This window comes from Theropithecus gelada, chromosome 9 (genome assembly GCF_003255815.1).
Source record: "Theropithecus gelada isolate Dixy chromosome 9, Tgel_1.0, whole genome shotgun sequence".
Lineage (NCBI taxonomy): Eukaryota > Metazoa > Chordata > Mammalia > Primates > Cercopithecidae > Theropithecus > Theropithecus gelada.
This window is the reverse complement of record NC_037677.1, coordinates 29550921-29571652: the sequence shown is the minus strand read 5'-3', so window position 1 is coordinate 29571652 and position 20732 is coordinate 29550921. Positions and strand designations below refer to the sequence as shown.

General features: G+C 34.2%; 1 protein-coding gene across 2 annotated transcripts in view; it reads left to right on the top strand.

The window, feature by feature from the left end:
* The window catches only part of PLXDC2 (plexin domain containing 2), a 463014-nt gene that overhangs the window by 384313 nt on the left and 57969 nt on the right, over positions 1–20732 (top strand). For both annotated transcript variants that reach the window (XM_025396216.1, XM_025396218.1), the window contains 3 exons: positions 11406–11466; positions 17510–17660; positions 19158–19196. In XM_025396216.1, coding sequence (XP_025252001.1) covers positions 11406–11466; positions 17510–17660; positions 19158–19196 — 251 coding nt within the window. The remainder of the gene's footprint in view (positions 1–11405; positions 11467–17509; positions 17661–19157; positions 19197–20732) is intronic.

Here is a 20732-nt window from a genome sequence, read left to right as displayed (position 1 = left end):
CCTGATGTAAATGACGAGTTGATGGGTGCAGCACACCAACAAGGCACAAGTATACATATGTAACAAACCTGCACGTTATGCACATGTACCCTACAACTTACAGTATAATAATAATAAATAAATTTAAAAAAAAAAAAAACATAGTCAGATAATAAATCTATTTTGTGAATACAAATGTGGTTTAATTTAAAGAAATCTATTAATGCAGTTAGTAGCACTGGTACTGAAGATCACTTGGTCATCTTGACAGATGGAAAAAATATTTGATAAAATTTAACCATTTTTTTAAGTTAACATTAGCAAACTGAGATAGAGGATACTTACTACATGCAATAATAAATATTATTTTACAACATAAAAATATACTAAATGCTGAAGCCCAAGAAACATTAAAGTAACAAAGAAGGCAAGGATGAGATCACCATTATTATGTAGCATAATTCTGTAATTCTAGTTACAGAAAAAAGAAACATAAGTAAGAAATAGGACTATTGGAAAGGAGAAAGAAAAGTTATTATTTGTAAATAAAAGAATCAGTTGCTACACAGCAGTCAATAGTGTTCTACGTCAGAAATGACTATTTAAAAAATGCAACAATTTAAACTTCTTAACATTAGCAAAAATAGTTACTAACAAAATTAGTAATACATGGAAATTATATAAGGAGAAGAATGAATAATGAGGCACTTGAGTAACACCTGAATAAACATTTAATGGATGTAAAGTTGCATTTAGTAATATGTCAACTATTTCCACATCTATTCTATCAAATTCACAATAGCACTATTCTTGGAACATTAGAATGTGATTATAAAATTTGCAGAGAAGAATTAAATGTGTATGACTACTCAAGGAAAAAATAAAAATGAGGACAAGGATGGAGGATTTAAACTAGGTATTATTCAACAGAGGATTCTGAGAATGTTAGTCATCTATCTGGGAAAAAATATATGTATTTTTAAATTTGGTTCTTCTCACCCTATTCCAAAATAAATTTAAAAGAGTTTAGAGAAATAAACTAAGAAATGAAATAATGGGGTAGCTAGGAGAGAATCTGGCAGTTGTTTCTTTAGTGCTAAAGTAGGAGAGGCTTTTCTGAGCAAAAAAGCAATAAAAGAAATTTTAAAACAAAAGGTTGGAAAACTTCACTATGTAAATATGCAAACTGCTGTATGGCCAAAAACAAAAAAAAAATTGAATTAAAGGGAAAATTAGAGACACATGGTATATTTGACAGAGATTTAATGCTCTTAGTGTATAGAAATCTTTGCTTTAACAGAAAGAACAGCCCAATCAAAAGAAATGTGGAAAGTAAGTGATTGTACAATTTAAAAATGAAGGAATACAAAGAGTCAATGAACATTTAACCTCACCAGTAATATAAGAAATGTTAATTGAAACATGAAATATCATTTTAATATAAATCAAAAAAAAGGTGAGGTTGTGTATTTTATAAGGTTTCAAATGACACATGTAATCTTATATATAGGTTGAATAAATCTCCATAAAACCATGTAATGGGGTGTATGCTGTCATTAAAAATTACCTCTTAACAACAAAAGCAAACATAAACAAATGACATTGCAACAAATGAAAAAGCTTCTCCACAGCAGGGTAAACAGCAAAGTGAAAAAAACCTACAAAATAGAAGATATTGATGAACTATTCATCCGACAGAAGATTAATATCTAGATACAAGGAACTCAAACATCCAAATAGCAAAAAACCAACAACCTAATTAAAAATTAGGTAAATGACCTGAACTGATACTTCGCAAAAGATGATATATGAATGGCCAACAAATATAATTTTAAAAATACTCAACATAATTAATCATCAAGGAAATGCAAATCAAAACCACAATGAGGTATCATCTCACCCCAATTAGGCTAGCTATCATCAAAAAGATAAAAAGTAACAAATGCTGCTGATGAGGACATGGAGAAAAGGGAACTTTTTTACACTGTTGGTGGGCATGTAAACTGGTACAACCACTATGGAGAACAGTATGGAGGTTCCTCAAAAAACAATAGAACTACCAGATGATCTAGCAATCCCACTACTAGACATTGATGCAAAGGAAGGGAAATCAGTATATTAAAGAGACATCTCCACACCCATGTTTATTGCAGCACTATTCACAATAGCCAAGATATGGAATTAAACTAGCTGTTCAACAACAGATCAGTGGATAAAGAAAATGTAGGATATATACACAATAGAATACTGTTCAGCCTTATAAAGAAGGAAATTCTGTCATTTAAGGTAACATGGATGGAACTGGAGGACATTATGTTAAATGTTTCACTGATTTCAAGTCCAGAACAGAAAGTTTAATGCCTCACATTCTCATTCATATGCAGAAGCTTTACAAAAATAAAAGGTGATTTCATGTAAATTAAATGCAGAACAGTGAATATTCGAGGCTGGGAAGAGTAGGTGAAAGAGGGAGAAAGGGAGAGATTTGTTAGAGGACATATGTTATAGCTAGATAGAAGGAGTAAGTTCTAGTGTTCTATTAAAATGTTATCTATATCTATTATATGATATAGAACCATATAACGGTATAACATATATAATAACATACAATAACAATATAACTATTTAACAATAACTCTATATTATAATATAGTTAGCAATAATATACATTTTCAAATAGTTAGAATGAGAATATTGAATGTTCCTAACACAAAGAAATGACAAATGTTTGAGATGATGGATATTCTAATTAACCCAATCTGATCCCTATACATTATATGTGTTAAAACATAACTACATACCCCATTAAATGTGTAAAATTGTCATATGTCAATTAAAATGTTTCCTCTCAAAGGATATTTATGGACATGGAAAAATGCCTAGACTATCTACTTGGAAAAGCAAGCTATTTCATGTTGTGATTCCAATTAATTGATTAATTCATTGGTACAAGTAAATATACATTAAATAAAGTTGAGGTTGAACGTAAAACTAACACCATCTTAGCATTAGGATACACCTACTTTAGTGTGTTTTTGAATTTTTTGTGAATTTTCTTCAAAATGGTTATTTTTAAAACCAGCCAATGCTATTTAACATATACATATTATGTAGAGCTCAAATTATTTATTGGACAATATTTTTCAAACTGAGCACTGCAGTTCAGCATTTTTACCTAGTGGGTTACAACCAGCATTTTTTAAATGAATTATAATGACATAGAAAATATATCTGTGCTTTATGTGGATCTTTAGAAAAAAGGAACAAAAAAATGAAACATTGTGACAAATATTTAGCTTCAATATGTACACACAGATATACAGGTAAATACCCAAACACAATGTTAAATATACTTGCTAGTATGGTTTTCTCTAAAGAGGTTCAAAGACTCTATATTGGAGAAATTTTAATTGAAGATTTCAGAAATGTCGTACTTTATGTTGCCAATGCATTTCCATCCACCTGATGCAAGTGAAACCACACTGAAAGTCACCGAGGAATTCAGATTTCACCATTTCCGCAACTGCTGGTTTTTAAAAATGTAACCAGCGCAATAACCAAGTGGGGCTTAAACTTGTGAAATTATTGAAGCTACAATGCTCTGTAAAGAAGGACTGTGTGAGTCAATATACAGCCAAACTTGCACCATTTAAAACCCCCTTAGCCAGCATATTTTAATATGTACTAGCATCACTTAAAAAGTTTCACAGGTAGCAAAGATAGAAATTGGATTTTACTGTGAGAATAGTATTGTAAGCAAATCAGTCAAGTCTTTAGAGTCAAACACTGTAACTTTTAACTATTTTCAAATGAATGAATACTTCATTTTCTTTCCCATTCTAAGAGTTTTAAGAAATTTTTAAAATTTAGACATAAAATAAATACCAAAGCATCTAATAATCTAACTAGAGTTGCTGTTTCCTAAACTGGGCTTAGTGGATTGTCCCATTGTATAATTGGCTTTGTTTTAATGCATCACAATTTCAACTTGTATTTCCATCTACCTTTTTATATGTTTGTCATCCCTGTAAAGCCCTGCACATGCACAACCAAGGACATTTTGCCAACATCATCAGTGGCTTTTAATCAGAACAATTTCTGAGAAAATTCACCTATTTCTAGATAAGACTCAATATTGTAGCTTCACCCAGTGTCAACTCTTTCCTGTCCTACACACTCCTAAACTGAAAACAGGCTAGATATAAAGAAGTGACATTCACAGGAAGAACTGCAGCATGCAAAGCCAATTGCAGAAATCATTTTCCTTGTTGGAAATTTTATCAATGAAAGATAGGATAACAACTAAAAAGTAATGAAAATACCTTTTTTGCCTATTATTTGGAGGAGAGCGAAATAAGATAGGAATTTCTTTCTTTTTTTTTTTTTTTTTTTGTGATAGAGTCTCACTCTGTTGGCCAGGCTGGGTTGCAGTGGCGTGATAACAGCTTGCTGCAGCCTCAGCCTCCTACACTCAACCTCCTGCACTCAAGCAATCTTTCTACTTCAGCCTCCCAAGTAACTGAGACTACAGGCAGGCGCCACCATGCCCAGCTAATTTTTCTATTTTTTTTTAGAGACAGAGTTTTGCCCAGCTACTCAGGCTGATCTTGAACTCCTGGGCTCAAGAGATCCTCCTGCCTTGGCTTCCCAAAGTGCTGGGATTACAGGCATGAGTCACCGTGCCTGGCCCAATCTGATTGTGTGTGTGTGTGAGAGAGATGACAGAATTGGAAGAATAAAAGTCCCTGATGTTGTTATGCTTTATAAATACATACATATTAGAGCCACTCTAGATTCTAGAAAACTAGAGGAAAGATTGAGCTCTTACTTTGGAAAACCTGCACCTTCTGGAGATTAGATAATGTGATCCCAGTTTTCTATTTGAAACCCATCTCTAAAGCAAAGTTCTTGTATTCTGCAGATAACTATTCTTATGGACATTGGATTATGATTTCAGCTACAAGTAGCATCAAGATCTTTTATCAGAAGAAAACACACTCCACCTTCTTGCATACTCTAATGATGTAAAACTTCATAAGTGATCCTACAATATTGTCTCTGTAATAGATTATGAATAGATTCATCTATCTTTCCCAGAGTAGTGTATAATAAATAGTTCAGGCATGAAAATTCTGAAAAATTTCAGCTCCAGATTGTTGATTTTAGGAGAAATGTGTTTAGAAATGGTCTTGTCCACTTCATGCCTGAGGCCAACTAGGAGTAAGCATGCCTGTATGAGAAATAAGATATATTTTACTAGTTTATAATTTGAAATAAGGATAATTATAATTAACATTTTAAATTTTATGACCATTTTTCAGTTAAACTTTTTCAGTATTTCTAAAGAAAATTATTTTCCCATATCTTATAGCTCCATACTACCAGTTACCTATTTTATCATAATAAAACATGTTATTGGCTATAATCACTGCTGTTTATCATCTCATTTAAAATACTAGTGCTTCTTTTTAAAGCGTCTTCCCTTTTCTTTGATGCCGGAGGATCATTTTTTATACTTTTGCATAATGTGGCAAGAAAATTTACTAAATGCACAGTTGACTTTTCCATTAAGATAACACACCCTGATAAATACCCTAAGGCTACAAGGATCATATAAATCACCAGATAATTTGATGTAGTATTTGTCCAAAAATCTTAACATATTTTTTTAAAAAAAGATTTTTAAAAAAAATCTTAAGATTTAATTTTACAGAGCTTTATTTTTACATATAGAACAGAGTTAAGCAAACTGCAGTAAGTGAGTTAAAAATATGACCTACTTCCTGGTTTTATAAAGTTTTATTGGCACACAGTCACACCCAATCTGTTTACACATTTATCTGTGTCTGTTTTCAAGCTACAATGGTGACTAGTTGGGACAGAAACAACATAGCCTGCAAATCCTACAATATTTACTATCTGGTCCTTTACAAAAAAAGTTTGCAGGCCCCTGGCCTAGAAACTGATTTCTAATAGAGTCTTAAGATTCTATGTAGTTTCTTTGCTAAATTCTTCATAGAAGTTTCATTTCACTGGTGGAATGAAACATGTTTAATTGCTGAGTAAGACAAGCACTTCATTTTTAATCCTTATGTGTTGCTTATGTATGTATTTTAACATTTACTCTATTTTCTACATAGAAATATATTACTCTTGCAAAATAATTCCTATTTCTGAAATTCTTTCTACGAAACTGACATAAGTTAGAGATACGATGAGATTTATACTTTTATCTCTTGAATCGATACATGCCACAAGCTGGGAGAATATTGTTTGTTTTCTAGGCTACCTTATTTAATGGAATTCTCTTAGTATGTTTCCTGGGGGCTTTGAAATCAGCACACCCTTGAAATTGAGTGGAAATTAGTATAATTAATTTGAAGTACTTTATAGCTCTCTATTAATTTGTTTTGGAATCAGACAATGGTGAGAAGAGAATAACTTGGACATAAAAACATTAAAAACCTACTGTAGTTAGGAGTTCACATTTTGTTGAAATCAGTTATGTGAGAAATATTTACAAAACCATGTAATTTCTGTACATTTTGAATAAAGATTTGGCCCATATGTGAGAGCAAGTTCGATTTTCTCTCATAATATTCTATGATATTGATTCCCAAATATGATGATAAAGGACTTTATATTATAAAACACATTTCACATTAATATTGTACATAGAATTAATTCCTAAACATTTTCCAAATCCTGTCTATGAAGTGAAAACCTCATTTACTCATTTTTCTATGATAGTCAGATTTGGTGCATGCATACTATGTACCAAAGTTATTATTAGGTATAAAGGTATAATTAGGTATTAAACCAGCTAACACTTACTTAATCTTTACTAGACAAATACTGAACTTTTAATCCTTACATAACTTCCCCCACCTCATCTTACAGATGAGGAAACAGGCTTAGAAAGGAAAAATAACTTAGAGTACAATGTTTCAGTTAGACAGAAGGAATAAGTTTCTTGAGATGTATTGCGCAATGCAATGAGTATAGCATATTGTATCTTTTGTATATTTGTATAATTTCGCTGTACCTATCTATTACATATTGTATATAATGACTACATTGTATATATAGTGTAGTGTATGTTTCAAAATTGCTTACAGGGTAAATTTCAAATGTTCTCATCACAAAAAGATCAGTATCTGAGATAATGGCTATATTAATTAGCTTATTTAATCATTTCACATTGCATACATATATCATAATATCACACTGTACCTCATAAATATATACAATTATAATTTGTCAACATGCAGTGCGATCATTCAAAAAAAAAGGAAAAGGAAAATAACTTGTTTAAGATCACACACCTTTTGTGCCCAAGCCAAAATACTAACTCAAACAATTGGTTTCCAAAGCCTCACTTTTAATCATGTTCTGAAAGCTTTGTAAGATAAATTTGAAAGCAACCAATTGTATTATGAGAGTGGACATTTGCACTTGGTGTTGGGTGGTCTCTGAGCAAGGGTTGCTGAATCTGCTTCTTGGAGGAGATTGGGGTTGAGTTGGATTGGGTTTGCCAGTTGGGTAGGCCAGCCATATGTAATAGTGTGTTCAAAGGCAGAGTCATGAAAGAGCAGCATAGCACCTTCAGGGAAGGGAAAACAATTTGCTGTGCTTAGAGCAAAAGGAGGGTATGAATGGGTTGTAGAGCATGGGCTACAGGAGTGAGCAAGAGGCCTGAATATATTGTAGAGGAGGTCATTGTGGGAAGAATCCCTTGAAGGTGTTTATTTACAATAAAAATTGCTGGGTTCCAATTACCAGAGAATCTTATTCAGTTACACCTATGAATTTGCATTTGGACAGGCATCCCAGGTAATTCCATTGTGGGACAGCCTCTTTGTGAATCACCATTAAAAATGTTGGAAAACAATGTGCTGGATAGTGATATGGTTAATGTCATTGTGCTTTAAAACACACACACACACACACACACACACACACACAGCACATAGCAGCTCTGTGGGGCAGGAAGGTGTTCTCAAAAGTGATTTTGGTTTACTTAGAATTCAGAAATAATGTAAAGGTGGCTTTTCCTGGTGGTTTATACAACTCTCTCTCACACACACATTCTTGTGCTTATAATTGCTTTTGGATGCTATTTAGATTGCTGGCCTCTAAAAAATGCTAAAATGCCAGGATCCAGTTTTATTCATTTTTAAGGCACTATATGCTGCAAAACAGTATGCGCTTTTCAAACCAAATTTCACTTGTTTTATCATTCTCAGTCCTTTCCATTCTAGTCCTCAGTAAATTTCAATTAATAAGAAATTTTTGTCAATAAATAAATGATGAATTACTTAATTGATTTATATTTTCAGTAGAACCTAATTTCATGCAACATAACTGGGGATTATTTAATAAATCAAGCAAACTGCATTTCTGCACTTTTCCCTGGGATTAATTTACTAATTTAAAGGACTAATTATTCCAAGGTAAAATTTCAGTTGATATACAAATTTAAGATTTGACACTGTCTTATTAAAATATAACGTAAAAGTTCGTACGTCCCATGGACTTTGGAAACATTTGAAACAAAGTAAGTGAAAACAAACTGTGTTTTAGGAACCATCTGTTCCATTGAATTACTTGTGGTTATGGTCAGGTGGCTCCCAAGAAAAGTTTTTTTTCTGAAGAAAATTGATACATCCGCATCTTCCAAAACAGAATATCAGTACATTCTTCAATGTTTAAACAAACTTGAAAGGAAAATATAGGAGGGACCACTCATCTAATTCATCTGGAATTAAATAGACACCATACGTCAAAATCTCATTGGGTAACCAGAGATGGCCTTGACCAACTGGGGATTCTCAAATTTAGGATGCCAAATCCCACACTAATGTTTACTCCACACTTAAGCATGTTCAACACAGATGGTAGGCATAAAATAGCTTAACTTCAATGGACCATGCCCTGAGAGAATGAGAGAGGCAGTCTTCTGTGTTGACAGGAGGGTTGTTTTCACATTCCACTTGAATTAAATTATGCTTGTTCATCCCGTGGTGCATAATCTCTGGCTAGGATTCTTAGAAAGAGCTATCATGTGGACTCACTGCAAAGCAAGTTAAAAATAATTTAAAAAAAGAAAGATTGCAAAGTAACGCTGTGAGCACTGTAAGAAAATATAAGGTCAAAGTTGAACAGTTTCCATTTATTTTGAAAAATATATGAGTATCTATTTAGAGTAACATGATTAACATGGATTTTTACATATTATATGTAGATATATTGTATTAGTCCATTTTTCACCCCGCTGATAAAGACGTACCTTAGACTGGGTACTTTATAAAGAGAAAGACATTTAATGGACTCACAGTTTCCCATGGCTGGGGAGGCCTCACAATCATGGTGGAAGGCAAAAGGCACGTCTTACATGGCGCAGACAAGAGAGATTGAGAACCAAGCAAAAGGGGAAACCCTGTATAAAACCATCAGATCTTGTGAGACTTATTCACCACCATGAGAACAGTATGGGGGAAACTGCCCCCCATGATTTGATTATCTCCCACTGGGTCCCTCCCACAACACAGGGAAATTATGGGAGCTACAATTCAAGATGAGATTTGTGTGGGGATACAGCCAAAGTGTATCATGTGTGTTTATATGTTAACATTCAGAGGCAATGTATATCTTTAATTTCAATGAACTGGCAAAAGTAGCTTGAATTTCTCATATGAAAAAGATATTATGTATCAGATAAAGTAGATAATATGATCAATATAAGACCCTAGCTTTCAAACATTCTCAATTAAGTTTGATAATTAAGACATAAGTACATGAGATTTTTACATAAAGGAGGAAAAAAAATAAAGTAAGATGTATTCACAGCAATACAGTAGCCCCCCTTCTCCAAGACCTTTAGTGGATACCTGAAATCAAGGATAATACCAAACGCTATATATACTATGTTTTCTCCTGTATATACATACCTATGATAAAGTTTAACTTACAAATTAGACACCATGGAAATTAACAACTAGTAATGAAATACAACAATTATAACAATAGAGTGTAACAAAAGTTATATGAATGTGATCTTTTCCTCTCCCTCTTAAAATATGTTATTGTACTGTACTCACCTATTTTCAGACCATAGTTAACCATGGATAACTGAAACCTCCTGAAAGGAATGACTGTAGTAGCAATGCTTTGCCAGAATGTGCTCTGGATAGTAATTTCTGGGTCTTAGAAAATGATTGGGCTGTGTAAGAGTACGTAGGGAAGACAGAAAATTATTCCAGTCAAGGAAGACAGTATGAGTGAACACAGTCTAATTAACAGGATGCTTGCTAAATTAGATCTTTTAGGCCTGACCTATTTCTAGTGCAATTGGGTGTCCCCAAGAAGATACTCGGGTTCCATGATTCACTAGACAGACTCATAGGACTCAGAAAAGCTGTTATACTCAAGGTTGCCACAGGAAAAGGAGATGAGTTAAAATCAGCAAAGGTGAAATGCACATAGGGCAGAATCCAGGAGAGACCAGTACAAGTTACCAGTTGTCTTCTCCCAGTGGAATTACACAGATAGTACTTAATTTCCCCAATGACAATGTGTGATAATACACAACAAGTATTGCTAGTCAAGAAAGCTCACCCAAGCTTGGTCTCCAGGGTTTTTATTAAAGGTCCATTCATCGGGATAGAATGCCCTCGTGACTAATCTTATCTTCCAGTCTTCAGCTCTCCCAAGGGTCAAACTGTTACAGCATGGCCCAGGGTCCCAATGAAATGAAGTCAGATATTCACAATAAATCAAATTGTCAGCATAAACTATCTTCATGGCACAAGACCCAAGGTAGACACTCTTACTAGGTGGGATAGTCCAGGAGTTCAGAGGTTACTTCTCAAGAGCAGGTCAAGGGCCAGTTTTGTCTTTGGAACATACAGGGTCTGAAAACCCCACAACTGCCAAGTTAACATTTTACTGCACAAAAGAGAAAGAGTTTGTGTGATGGTGGGTCTTCAATGAATGAGTGAAATGAACGAATGAATGAACCTGCAATCATGAAATACAATATTTACACACACAAAAAAAAGTCTGTATTTATTTGTTTTAATGATGAGAAAAAAAGTACAAGGTAAAAGAAAATCCACTTCATAGAATAGCAATTGGTCTTACCTTTGTGCAGGGATCTAGGTATTCCGTGCAGTGCAGTTTACTTTAACAGTGATTTGGTTGTCATGTGTGATCCTAACAGTGACACTCTAAGGAGTGAGCGATTACTTAGCAACCCTCTAAATGTTTCACTGCATCTCTAGTTGCAAGTTCTATAGAAGAGTTAATGTTCTGCTAAACTGAAAATGTGAGAATAAACTACCTACTAATCTTTTTCTTTTAATTTCTGTCCACCACCCTGCACCCTATCCTTCCTTTTCTGAATTGCAATGTGGTCTTCTTTGAAGATGTTCCAGTGGATTTGATCGTCATCGGCAGGACTGGGTGGACAGTGGATGCCCTGAAGAGGTACACATACTTTATTGTGACAGAATCCTGGACCAAGCTGTCCTATATATGTGTTTGTAACTGTTAATAATTTTTATTCAAAATTCATGCCCTAAAACTTAATGAAAGGAGAAGAATCCTTCTATAAGCCCAATGTCTGCACATATTAGGGGTTCAATAACTGCTGGCTATTTTTGTTAAATTAGATACCATTTTCATTACATTGTAGCAACTTGCTACAACCCGTAATATATGCAGACATTGGGCTTAACTATTGTTATGTATTATCTCATTTCATTCTCATATTCATTCTATGAAGAACAGTGCCTGCACTGTCACTACCCTCATATTACCAAGGAGAGAAAGGGGAGGAGTGAGGAGAGCTTGTGGGGAAGGGTGCAGTGCAGGTTCTTGGAGAGTCAGGTAAGTGGCTAGGGAATAGTAGAGCCAGGATTGGAATCTGTATGAGCAAAGAGCAGTTCTCTTAAATGCTTGCTATTTCTCTAGGAAGTACAAATCCATTGTTTCTCTTTGTAACTCAAACAGCAAGACCAGTGGTAGACTGCAGCAAATTGGTGTGCTGTAATAAATGAGAAATTGTAAAACATTAGTTGGCATAGAGAAATGGTATAATGTTAACTCTGAAGGAAACATGATGGAGACGAGAGTGCAGTGAAGTCATTTAAGCAATTGGATAACAGGAACAGTTTTAACCCGTTTAAAAACTTTGCAGTGAATTGCATTTATGCTATCATTTCAAGATCATAGAAAGTTATCCTGTAAAGTTTATGAAGAAAAGTTTTTACTTCTTCGGACTTCATTAAGTTTTGCGGTATGAGTTTTGAATTAAAACTGCTAACAATTACAAAAGTTTTTTATTTAGCAAAGCAAGTCATGCTGAAATGCTGTTTTAAAAACTATTCGTTCAATGGTTACTTAGAGGCTTTTAAAATTCATTTTTGGCCGGGCGCGGTGGCTCAAGCCTGTAATCCCAGCACTTTGGGAGGCCGAGACGGGCGGATCACGAGGTCAGGAGATCGAGACCATCCTGGCGAACACGGTGAAACCCCGTCTCTACTAAAAATTACAAAAAAAAAACTAGCCGGGCGAGGTGGCGGGCGCCTGTGGTCCCAGCTACTTGGGAGGCTGAGGCAGGAGAATGGCGTAAGCCCGGGAGGCGGAGCTTGCAGTGAGCCGAGATCGCGCCACTGCACTCCAGCCTGGGCAACAGAGCGAGACTCCGTCTCAAAAAAAAAAAAAAAAAAAAAAAAAAAAATTCATTTTTGGGGAGCATGCCTCATAAAGATCTTGAGCAGTACATTTTAAAAAAAATTCTTGAACTTTAAATGCAGTATTGCCAGTGTAGCTTTAATCAACCTTTTGAAATTTCATTTAGAGAATGACAGCAGTGTGTACTCATCCATCTCACCTCATTTCTCTAATAACATAGTTCAAAAGAATATTGACAAAGCCATAGTTGTGTTTTGAGACAATCATTGCTTTCATATAATCAGTTATCTCAATATAAAATGTTAAAAATGAATATCTGTATATGTGTAAAGATTGAGAATGTAATTCAGACATATATATTTTTCTCCCAAATTTGGTTTATCTTTTCATTTTGTCTATTATTTTATGTCACTAACTTTATCAATTTAATCTGTCAAACATATCAATCTTTTATTTTTAGGATGAGTTTTATATGCCTGTGCATTTTGTTTTAAAAGAATTTTCCTACCAAATTTCATCTAGGTGTTATTTTTGTATATTTTTTCTGAATGTTTTAAAGCTTTGTCTTACACATCAAAATCTATTCCATTTGGAATTGGTTTTTATGTGTTATATAAGATAGAGATTCAGTTTTATGGGGTTTTTTTTTTTCCTGATGGATAGCCAAATTTCAAGCACTATTTGTTAATTAATCCTTTCTTATGGCAATATCTTGCAAAGCCACTTATGTTACGTATATTTTCTGGGCTCTCCTCTTCTGAAGCTCTGTCAATAGCTCGATCAGTATCCCACTGAATTAATTAGTATTGCTTTATAAGAAATCTCACTATATACAGGACAACTCTGCTGACTTTTTCTTCCTCACAAGTGTTTTGGGTATTTTAGGGCTTTCGTCCTTCATATAAATTTTAGACTCACCTTATCGAGATCTGTAATCCATCAGTCAATACATCTTATTAACATTTTATTGGAAATACACTAAATTATGAATTATATCACATTTCCTAATTATGGAAGCTTTTAAAATTTACCTTTTTTACTATTGACTTCTAAACTAATTAAGTCATCATCAGAGAACATGTTATGATCTTTAAAGCTGATTGGAAATTTTTCATGAACTAGTACATGGGCATTTTGTACAAAGGGTCTATGTGTGTTCAAGAAAAATGTGTGTTTTCTTATTGGCTGGGTGTCAAGCTTGATAAATGTGCTGTTCAGCTATACTTCTCCATGCTCTTTATTTTCACCTTCTGACTTCTTTGAAAGCTTGACGTTTTCATCTTTTCCTCATATTTTTAAACATCCATTATATGTAATCTGTTTCCTTATTACTCTGTGCTGTATTTGGGACAATTTCTTCGATATATTTACTGGTTTATTAATTCTCCCTTCATCTTGTTTAATATTCTATGTAATCTACTCACTGAAGTAGAAATTCCAACAAATACATTTCTCATATCTAAAATTTAAATTTGACATTTATTACATCTGCCAAGTATTTTATAGTTTCATTTGAACAGTTCATTTCTCAATTTTATCTTTTATGATTTTAAAGATTCCATGTATGATTTTTATATATTCCATATTGGATGATCCCATTATCTAAAGTTTTGGTGATCCAAATAGTATGGTCATTGTTTTTGCTGAGTCTTTGTCAGACAGCTATTTTTTTTTTCTTTTTTAGTGTATATTTGTCTGATCCTATTCTAAGATCTAAATAGGTAATGTTTTCCACCAAAGAGGATTTGATGATGGGATCCTTAGGATTTTCGGGTTACCATAAGTCTCTGCCCTAATATGAGGAGGAGAAGTTCAGATTTATCTCCCCTGTCTACTGCTGTTGCAAGGCTTGTTCTCTTTAGAGCGATATTGATTTTGGTTTTTTTTCCTCAGGGCAAATTTTGCTTTTTTACTTCCCTTAATGTATACAGCTCCTACTATCTTTATAGCACATCGCTTTTGCTTTGTTTTGTTATTTTTTTTTTTTTAGTGGGGAGGGGAATAAACAATGGAAAGGCACCGTTGGGATATTCTTTACTTCCTGCAAATCCTAATGCTTTAAAATTCAAGTTTTATTCAGAATTTATTTGTTTTGTAATAGGAGGGCTATTTAGTTCCTTAGTCTGCAATTACTGGCTAAAAGTAATCTGAGTCCTGGATTTTACTTAAACATTAGGGTGTTTACTGAACATGGGATCCTGTTTACTGAATACTAGGTCCTGTTCATTGACAATAGAAACACAAGGAGAGAATAATATCTGGCAAGTTCCATTCTATACTTCTCGAGTTTGAGATGTATGTGACATTCACATGCATACACCTGGTCAATAGATGACTTTTTGGGCCTGAAATCTGGAAGAGGAATGTGGACTGGAAATATAGATTTTTGAATAATCAACATAAAGATGTTCATTGCAGTCATGGGTGTAGAGAAGATTGCAAAAGATAATGCATAGAATGAAGTGGCAGATCAAGAATGATCCATAAATAAGAACCACCCCAACACTTAAGGAATGGACATAAATAAAAGGAAATCGAGATGGAGTTGTGAGGGAGGTGTCAGAACATTGGGGAGAGTGTGTGTCACAGAAACCCAAGACAAGGGAGTGGACATCTCCACCATAGACTGATGAGGTGTCAGGAGGACACCATGGAAAATGTTGGGTATTTAGCTAAGAAGATATTTAGAAACATTGGTATGAGAAATTTCAACTCAGTTGGATTTGTAAGAGGGAGATTGTTATAAATGGGGAAGCTGGGAGTCTGAGAAGACCAAGGCAAACTGATCTCTCTGCAGATATGACTGTCTATGAATGGAGGGAAAGCAGTATAATATCAGGATACATTGGGGAGAACAGGGAGGACTGGGTTTGCAAAATAAGATTAGATATGCTTGCGTACCTTTAAGTGCTGCTGGTAAGGAGCCAGCAGAGAATTAGAGGTGGCAAATATTGTAGAGAAAGGACTATGATCACATAAGCATATTCACAATACCTGTGAAGGTGGGCTGAGTTGAGCTAGGACATAGGTTGAAAGAAAGGCTATAAGGAAAGGTCCCCATCCATTATCAAAGAAGGAAAGAATAGATCAGCCCAGAGTCAAGTAAGTATGCTGATTCATGAAGAAATTTAAAGAAATCTTGCTGATCATGTCTCTTTATCAAGGAAATGAAAGGTGAGCCCAAGGAATAAAACTGGGAGCATCATGATGGGATTGCAGTTTTAGGTAAAGTGGAGAGAGTTTGAAATTCATACTGAGCATAATGGGAGAGGTAATTAGCAAGACACAGCAGGTCTGTTGTGCCAAGCAGTATGCACAGCCCTGCTGAGGATGCAGGAGATGAGTTTGTGGAGCCCCCATGGCAGGTCTGTGTGACTATTCTCCAGCTGTGCCTGGCTTTGGAGCAGACAGGGAACAGGCAGATCTTTTACTATACTGGGGATCTTCTTTAAAGGTGTTGTAGAAAAAAACTGAAAAAAAAAAAAAAAAAAAAAAAAAACCAAATAGAGCAAGGTGCTTGAAGCTGTTGAAATGAGAGGTTGAAATAATGGGGGAAAAAGAAACGGAAAAAAACCAGAATCATTTTGCTAGGCTTTCTAAGTAGTCCAAGAATAAGAAGAATTGGAGTTCACAAGTACAGGGATAGACTGAAAAAGGATAACTGAGCTTATGATTTCAGATCTCAAACATTTTCCACTACAGATATGGTCCAGGGTGTGGGGATGACAACTAAAGTGGTATCTGAAAGGAAATAATTAGATTAATGGGGCTCAGAGGTGCAGGAACTGGAATTTGGGGAATTAAATGAGGCCCAGGAACTGGAATTTGGGGAATTGAATGAGAACCTAGTATGTTTGGACTTGAAGTGGAGAATAAACCTGTTTTACATCCTAGTAATGAAAAGGAGGCTGTCTCAGGAAGTCTTCATTAACAAGGGGAAAGGCGCCTAGTGCTCCACTAATGATGAGAGAAGTTTAAGAATGATATTTATTTAACAATAATTTTTAAATGTGGGGTGAGAACCACTCATGTCCAGAATAGTTATTTTCTACTTAAGGCCCACCCGAGAGAGGGAGTCCATAGAGGCACAAAAGGTGGATAGAAACACCAACTTCTAAGCTATAAAAGTTTGGATGTTGGAGGTTGTTACCAGTGCAGGTTGTGGGATTTATTTTCACAAATTAAAAATTAAAAATTCAGTATGTCCCATTTCCTGATGTTTTCAATATAACTCTGCTAGGAAGAAGATAGGCTGAGTGATTACATGAGTTCTGTTCAATCCTTTTCTTATGTGGCTTTGAATATTTCATAAAGCAAAACAAAATCTTAAACATTCATTCAACTTGTGACAGATGATTTTTGAAACAATGAAGTAGTATGGGGAAGTTAGCAAATATTTCAGATTTAGCATTTTTGGTTTGATGTGAAAGGAATGCACTTTTTCTCCACAAACCTGAGTATGTTTTAAACCTTATCTTTATGCACATGTTTTTCTTCTGGTATAAATTTTCCCTTTTGACAGTGTGTCTTTCATAAATATACCAATGTAAAATTTAGGGCAAGGTAAACAGTAATATGAAAGCTTAACAGCAGTAAATGATGAAACCTAAATATCTAAAGAGGGAAATTGCTTGTTACATCCATCCTTTTTTCTCTCCTATTTTATAAACTTCATAAATTAGCAAAATCATTAATATAGCCTCGTGCAAAAGTAATGTATTCCTTGTCTTGATGTGAGAGGCTTTTGTACCTTATAGCCCAGCTTCTTTGGTGTAAGCTCTAAAAATAGATTTGAGGTCATTCAATTTGTTTTCCTTTTCATTTCTCTTGCTAGTCAAAAGAGAAGATGTGTGAGAACACAGAACCAGTGGAAACTTCTTCTCGAACCACCACAACCGTAGGAGCGACAACCACCCAGTTCAGGGTCCTGACTACCACCAGAAGAGCAGTGACCTCTCCGTTTCCCACCAGCCTCCCTACAGAAGGTACCCAAGAGATAGTTTACTTGTTTTTTTTTTTTTCTTTCCCGAAGGAAGGAAAGACCACTGTGTTGACATGTACTGCAATAGCTCCTACTCTCTCGATCTCTCTAAAGTTTTTCTTTGGCAAACTGGATTTTTAAGGGACATCCAAAGGGGAAAACGACAAAACTATTGTGAACTAAAAGTAAATGCTGGGATACTTTTAATGCACTGCGCCTTTTTTTTTAAGACATAGCTTTTACCATTGATTCTGGCTTCTTGTCCTCTCCTTCCTAGAAAAGAAATACAGACTTCTTCCTATCTGGCTAAATTTTGTAGTAAGCAAATCCAACTTCACGATCACAGGTTAGAAAGGCAAAATGCATATAAAATGCCCGTTGATTCTGGATTCTGAACAATAGATAATTCTATTCATGTATAATTCTAATGTTTTCCAGAATGCAGTCAATAAAATATATTGGTCTATAACCTACACAGAAACACTGTATGTGTCATAGAAATTGTCCTTGAAAACAACTATTTCATCTTCTAGGGAAGGCAGAAATACTAGAGAGTGTTAATGCTTGGGCACAGCTCAGGAGGAAGAAAGTGTATTACCCAACATACGATCATTTTCTATTCTGAATGATACCACCAGGAGAGAGTGGGCAGACACATAAGACTGGCCACGAATCAGGTTTGAGGGCGATAAATGGGTCTTACTTGTTTATTATTATAAGCCTCACTTTCTTTGGCTTGAATAAAAAATTAAATTAAATTAAATTAAATATGGAACTTTTTCTTTTAATTGGAATTTAATTTGATATTATAAGGTGAACTAGAATAAAGTGAGGTGGAGAGCAGCCACTAAGTGGATTCTACTGCTTTTAAAAGCAACATTATCTTTTAATCCACATTATTTTGGATTATTATATTAAAGCTGATGAAAATATTCCTATAATTTAAACCCTACCCTTTAGAGTGAACTATAACCAGTAAAATAAAAAAGCATATCCTACATTTTGTTCAGTCAGGATAAGATCTCTTTATATAGAGTTTTGATCATCTTTTCTAGCAATGGATAAACATTTAACTTTTGGATTTAAATTTGTAAATATTGACAAATCTTAACTATCACAATTAATTTGGATTTTCCTTGATCTTGATTTTTAAAAATGAATAAATAAGATCATAACTATAGGTTCTAATGACAATAAGTAATTTTAGAGAATTAAAAATAGTTGTATTTTAAGTTTTAATTATAACTGTTTACTTCTCTTGTAGAACTTAAGAATCATTCAAGATGTTACCAAAATCTTGACATTGCAATCTCTATAGGAAATTTTAGAACTACATCATGTAAAGCAAGGACTTCCTCTCATTGTACTAGAAATTACCTCAATAAATTATCAAAATCCAGTCATGTTCCAATCAAAGCAGTTAGTAGACAATTACTAGTCATGAGATTTATGCTCCTTTGAAATCTTTTTCTGTTATAATAACTTTGAATTTCTCTTCCAGATGATACCAAGATAGCACTACATCTAAAAGATAATGGAGGTAGGAATTGACACTTTTCTTTCATAAACATTTTTAAAATATGAATTCATTTCATTTATTTTAATATAAGAAAGGCCATATGCACTTCTAAATAAACGGTGAGGTTGTGTTTTATTCTCTGTTGGTATTTAACATGGGAAGGAGTCAGTGGGTTGGCTTCAAAGTGAAATGAAATCCTCATCCTTGTGTTTGTCTATAAAACTATGTGACACCAATTCCCAAAGATAAAGTGGAAAATTCAACTACACATCTTGCTATTCTTTGTTGGTCTAGTCCTTGCTGCATTATAGTGGTGTGTAGTTATCTACACAGCTACAGGTATTGGGTTCAATTGTGTTTCACTAAATTGTCTGCTTCTTCAGCACCTTCTATGCATAAAATTAGAAATAGAGCAAGTATGAAAATATATTGTCCTAGGTCTTTTTATCAGCTCTATGAAGTAAAGAACAAAACTTAGATATTTGAAAGAATACCTCGTTGGCAACATACTTAAAAGTTTTCCAAGACAATTTAGAAATATCTATAATGATACTTGAAAATTTGAGGGAAAAACGTTTTACTGAAACAATATTGTGAATGACATTGACTATGTTTTTAGAAATAAATCTTTTTCCTTTTAAACTATATTGGCTCATGTTTGCTGGGTCTTAATAAAAGAGATTTTCATTAGTAATTTTTTATTCAGCTCAGGGAAAGGGTGCCCTCTTCTTGGTAGCATCTTTTATGTCAATGCGAGCACGTTTTGACATTGATCTAGGCATGGTTTTGCCTTTAAAGCCCCAGACAATTTCTTGAGTAAGTCAAAATCCAATGTGTACATGTTAGGCATGTTTTTCTCTATAATGGTAGAGAATAGTTTCAGAATCCCTCAGTTTAGGTTAAGTAGCTAGTACTTCTATGCCTTTTTAGGACATTGTTTATATCTCTGTATGTCTTTAGAGTTTATATCAATCCATGTGAAAGAGAGACCAGTTAGCCTCTTCATAAATACCATTATTATATCAATTTCCTACTGTCTTGCATCACTTTGTAGTGTTTTATTTCATTCATTTCTTATTCATCATTGTATTAATGCAGTAAGTGGATAGTTTTGGAAATGACCATCTGCGAAATATATACTAGCTAGAAATATATTAAAATCTTAGGGAGTAAAGGGACTTTAGCAATCCTTCAATTCAGAACCGCTCAGAGGAGGATGTTAGTAGCATGTAGACATAAACCCTATGTTAGGGTTACCTCATTTTAAGGGAAGAGATGTGGTATAAAGTTAATGGAATGGGGGGAAGAGTCCCCAAGAGACTTCTCTTTTACTTGTTACATTTAAATCTTAATATGGGTGGTCATTGTAAGTATATTTGTTAGATTTTTCTCTGTGCTTTCTCTCTTCTTCCTTTCTTTCCTTCCTTCCCTTCCTTTCCTTCTTTCTTTATTTTGTTTATCTAAAATATTCTATCCTGCTAATAGGGAAAAAAAAAAAAAAAAAAAAAAGGATTCTTGTGATCAGCTAAGAGTGAGAGACTCTGGAAAAAAAAATTA